At 42.8% G+C, this 5,405-nt stretch overlaps 1 protein-coding gene across 1 annotated transcript; it reads left to right on the top strand.

The window, feature by feature from the left end:
- Window positions 1-617: 617 nt before the first annotated feature.
- LOC130292022 (olfactory receptor 226-like) lies at window positions 618-1,576 on the top strand. Its single transcript, XM_056541454.1, has 2 exons — window positions 618-680; window positions 774-1,576. Exon 2 carries the CDS (start codon window positions 785-787, stop codon window positions 1,574-1,576), a length of 792 nt encoding a protein of 263 aa, XP_056397429.1. The 5' UTR covers window positions 618-680; window positions 774-784.
- Window positions 1,577-5,405: the final 3,829 nt, after the last annotated feature.

The raw sequence follows: 5,405 nt of genomic DNA, 5'->3' as shown, positions 1-5,405 counted from the left end.
AGGGGGTGGTCCTATCAAAGAGCAAAGTCTTTTGGAGAGGTTTAGCTGTATGTAAAATTAGCTTAAGACTGTTTCTTTAAGGAATATATCCCAAGTTACAGACGGAAAGAAAGCTTGACCTAGCACTGCTAAAGTTGGAGAAGTTAGACGTGTTTCGAGTGCACGCATGGTCTTGATCACCTTCGGTGATCAAGAGCACGCGTGCACTCGAAACGCGTCAGGCGACTGAGAAGTGCCTTTCATATATATATATATATTTACAATGAAAAAGAAATAAGAGAGCTGGCACTGTAAATATGACTTATAGCCCAAGTGGGTACTCTGCTCCTCAGGTCCTGACTCACGACCGTGCATCCAACATATTCCAAAGTAACAAAAAAATTTGTATTTATTCACCCATCAGAGTTACAGGGGGTGCAATGTTTCAGCCTCACAATGGCTTGAGAAAGGCCTCATTTTTTCTCTTCTGGACCAGCTTGGTTACCCTTGATCTTGGCTTGGATTTATCTTAGCTTTGTTTTTTTCTTTTATGACTAATGTTGTTCTCCAATGTGACCATTTTGTTCTAGGTAGAATGCCAAAATCTGACAATGGGAACCACAGCATTGCCTCCACGTTCATCATTGTTGGGTTTGAAACCCTACAGGAGATTGAGCTCCTGTTGTTCTCGCTCTTCACAGGTATGTACATCCTCACTGTCGGAGCCCACGTCCTTGTCATTACATTGGTGGCAGTGGACAACCGTTTACATAAACCCATGTACTTACTTCTAGCCAACTTCTCAATGCTTGAGGTGCTCTACACCACCGTGACTGTTCCGAAAATGCTCGATGCCTTACTCACCCGACGTAAAGAGATCTCTTCTCCGTGCTGCCTGGCTCAGTTTTACTTTCTATTTGGTTTAGGAGCTGCAGAGAACTGTCTTCTTGCAGTAATGGCCTACGATCGATATATAGCCATATGCAGGCCACTTCGCTACTCCACCATGATGACCAGTAGAACCAGTATTAGGTTGGCTCTCGGAGCTTGGCTTGGTGGCCTCTTGGCGGCTTTCCCTCCAGCTGTGTGGATTTCCACTTTGAAATTCTGCTTTCCCAATTTCATAGACCATTTCTTCTGTGACTACGCCCCTCTTCTGAAGCTTTCGTGTGAGGACACGTCAGCAGGAGAGTTCGTTTTCATGGTCATGTCCTGGAGTGTTATATTGGGCTGCTTTTTCCTTATCATGGTGTCCTATTCCCTTATTATTTTTGCAGTCGTAAGAATTCCATCAAGTGAAGGACAGAAGAAAGCCTTCGGCACTTGTGCTTCCCACCTGGCCGTGGTGTCTATTTTTTATGGAACGGTCATATTCATGTACATTCGGCCCACCTCCCATATTAGGTTTTCAATGGACAAGGTGATCTCCGTCTTCTATTGCGTAGTGACTCCTCTGATGAATCCGATCATATATTGTCTCCGGAATCAAGAGGTTAAGGGCGCCGTCATCAAAACTTTGCATATGTTGGCCAATAATGAAAATGATCTTGTGTTTAGAGTCCTCGCAGCCCAAAACATCAACTTCCCGAAAAAGTAGTAAGGACTGATTCCTTACTAAAATCTTATTATACCCAGTGCTATCATTTACAGACAATGGTTAGAGATAAATAAAATTGTAGGCGACCAAATTTTTGGCAAAGTTTGTTCCAAAAACTGGTGCACATGTTTTTAGACAGATTTTTTAAAACAGATCAGATAAATAAAAGAATTGGGATTTGTAACATGCTCAACAAGGGGCGTGGCTTAGAAAAAGTAGGTGTGATATTTTACAAAGGGGGCGTGGCTTACATGCACCAAAAACTGGTCTTAAACTAAAATTTTTGTAGTTGATTCTAAAGGGGTACTCTGCTGCCCCAGTGTTCAGAACATTTTGTTCCAAATGCTTGGGGCCGGCAATGGGGGTTGTGACGTCACAGTCACGCCCCTTGTGATGTCATTTCACACCCCCTCAATGCAAGTTTATGGGTAGACTTGCATTGAGGGGGCATGGCATGATGTCCTGAGGGGTGTGGCCCTGATGTCATGACTCCCGCCGCCCGCATCCAGCGTTCTAAATGATGCTGAGTGCTGCACAGAGATTGTGGGGATCCCACCTGCGGGACCCCCGCAATCAGACATCTTATCCCCTATCCTTTGGATAGGGGATAAGATGTCTAGGGGCGGATGTCTAGGGGCAAAGTTTTGTACGAATTTCAGTTGTGTGGTATCCACTTATCTTTCTATTGCTTATGTAAATATGGATAATATTTATGTGCGAGGAATCCTACAGAAATGTGTAATTGTGAATAATCTCACCAAGTCAACCCCTTGTTGAAACAAAGTCAGCTGAATACCACAAACCTGGATTCTCCAGGTCCCGACAGTCAAACTTGGTCATCTGGGGAAGTCGTGTCATGTTGGCCATCCACAAGAAATTTTTCTCAATTCTGGCTCATAAGAGTCCCAAAGTTGATTCTAGCTTCCCTAACAGACAATCCATATAAGAATATCCATTTAAGACATAAAACTAAACAGGTAAACACAAAAAGACGCACACGAGGCACTCCTCTGTGTGAATACCTCCCAAACAACAAAAGGTACAACCAATTCTTTGAACCACTCACCGGTTGTGCATGTAGGGCACAACACACATATAGAGCACAATGGTGGTTATAGGAACATAACGGCTGCTGCTCCTCCCTTAACGCTCCAAGGCGCAAACAATTACTTCAAAAATTCCTCCTCAAAAAGACAGGGGATTGTCACAGGCGCTGCCAGGTAGATCTGAATACTTTATAAAAAATGTACAACACATTTCGGAACCAGATTGGTTCCTTCATCAGGTACCTGATGAAGGAACCAATCCGGTTCCAAAATGCGTTGTGCTGCCAGGTAGATCTGAATACTTTATTAAAAACTTGCAATGCATTTCAGAATCCGGATTTGTTCTTTCATCAGGTACCTGATGAAGGAACCAATCCGGTTCCCGAAACACATTGTGCTGCCAGGTAGATCTGAATACTTTATAAAAATGTGCAACGCGCTTCGGAACCGGATTGGTTCTTTCATCAGGTACCTGATGAAGGAACCAATCCTGTTCCGAAATGCATTGTGCTGCCAGGTAGATCTGAATACTTTATTAAAAAGGTTCAACGCGCTTCAGAACTGGATTGGTTCCTTTATCAGGTACAGTGGTCCCTCAACATACAATGGTAATCTGTTTCAAATGAACCATCGTTTGTTGAAACCATCGTTTGTTGAGGGATCCGTGCAATGTAAAGTATAGGATGTAATACTAACATGTCCCCGCTGCTCCGGACCCGTCACCGCTGCCCTGGATGCCGCCCTTCACTGCTGTAGCTGCGTCCCTGGGGTGTCCCTGTCACTCCGGAACGTCTCTGCTGCCCGAGATCCTCGCTGATGATGAAGAAGGAGAGCGTCGGCCATGAAGGGGATCCCAAAGAGGACACTCTGGAGCCCCACGGACATGTAAGTGACCATCACCGGACCACACGGGGCACCGTAAACGGCTATCCGGTGGCAGCTGAAGCAGTCTGCGCTGCCGGATAGCCGTTTATGCGATGGCCCCGACATAAAAAAGCATCGGATGTTGATGCTGCCTTTAACATGCAATGGTCTCTGAGAGGCCATCGTATCTTGAAATTATCATATGTCGGGGCCATCGTAGGTTGGGGGGTCACTGTACCTGATGAACGAACCAATCCGGTTCTAAAACGCGTTATACATTTTTAATAAAGTATTCAGATCTACCTGGCAGTGCCCATGACAATCCCTTGTCTTTTGGAGGAGGAATTTTTGGAATAAAACTAAACATGCTTGTGGTATTATCTTTATGTAAAGAAATTAATCCCTAACCTGTAAGCCACCGATTGCGCCAATAAAAAATGATGAATCTACCGTGTTTAGTGGTTTGGGTACAGGTACATGATAAGATCCTGCCTCAGCCACTGATTGGTTGAATGGGCAAATCCATGGGAGCCTCAAGTCAGTCCAGCCGCCACAATTCTACAAGTGAGCTACAACCACAGCATTGTCAGTCTCAAGTCAGTCACTGTCATCTATTGTCAAGTCAACGTGGCCTGCACTAAAATTGTCCAAATCTACTGCAAGTCCCAGCAAGCCCTTAAGGTCTCTGAAGTCACTGGTCACCTCCGTGGCCCTGGCTACACTGTATAGACTGTAACATCTCTCACTCAATAAAGCTACCATTGTCTCTAACTTAGCGTCGGAGTCATTATTGCCCCCATGCCTAGCCCAGGATCCAGCGGTATACCTTCGGATGGTATTGAGGATAAACCATGCCCTGGCATCACGGAAACAAGGGGTTAATGCCATCTGCCCCTTGGGTAATTCCATCTGCCTTGAATCTCCCACCCTCTACCACAACTTCAAAAGTATGAATGAAGTGGAGTCCTTAGTTTGCGTTACGCCACAGTCACCTACTGTGCGGTCCTTGTCCAGTAGTTTCTGTAATTTTGAACTGTAGGCTAGAATATCAGAGAGCTGTAACATCGACACATACCTAAAGAACCTTCAAAAGACCTAAAGATTTATTACTCCAAATTATCTGTGAAAGCATCATTCATTTAAAGGGACAGTAATAATTTTTTTCCCTAAATCTAAAACTGTGCCATAAAGCTGTACTGTTTTAAGCTGCCTTTACAGCTATGTATTGTATTGGATTACATTAGGAGTTAAAGGGTACCTTTCATCAAAAAAAACTTTTGATGTATAGATTAATGTATGCAGAATAACTTTCCAATAGCATGTTATAAAAAAAAAAAAAATGTTTTTATTTCATTTTCCACTCAGAAAAAATGACCACTAGGGGTCTCCCTACCAGTCCTGGCCGCAAGCCTTTTTTTTATTGATTTCAGACTCATGCTGGAGGCCTAAATCTCACACTGCAGCCGGGACACAGACAAGCTCAGCACTGCTCCCTGCCAATAACATTCAATAGCATATTTTTTTTTTATAACATGCAATTGGAAAGTTATTCTGCATACATTAATCTATAATATATCAAAAGTATTTTTGATGAAAGGTACCCTTTAAATGTTGACAGTTCAATTTCACAAAATTTGATGTTACTCCTGCTGCCACTTTATTTATTAATTTATTTATATAGCGCTTTATTATGAAGAATGTTGGCTCACGAGACTGGAACATTTCTTTTTCCTATGAATATAAGTGATCAAGGAATACATTTGGTAAATACTGGGAACCCGAAACTTCTTTTGTCAACAATATCATACAATGGATTAATCTATAACAGCATCTAAATAGCAAATTTTGTCTAAACAGACATGTTCCTTTATTAAAAAAAAAAAAAAAAAAAAAAACAACTACCCTTTGGAGTGTTGTTT

This window comes from Hyla sarda, chromosome 9, assembly GCF_029499605.1.
Source record: "Hyla sarda isolate aHylSar1 chromosome 9, aHylSar1.hap1, whole genome shotgun sequence".
NCBI classification, from domain to species: Eukaryota; Metazoa; Chordata; class Amphibia; order Anura; family Hylidae; genus Hyla; species Hyla sarda.
This window is presented reverse-complemented; position numbering and strand designations above follow the sequence as displayed.

Coding starts and splice junctions, on each gene's coding strand:
- LOC130292022 (XM_056541454.1), top strand. CDS start 785: ATGCTTGAGGTGCTCTACACCACCGTGACTGTTCCGAAAATGCTCGAT.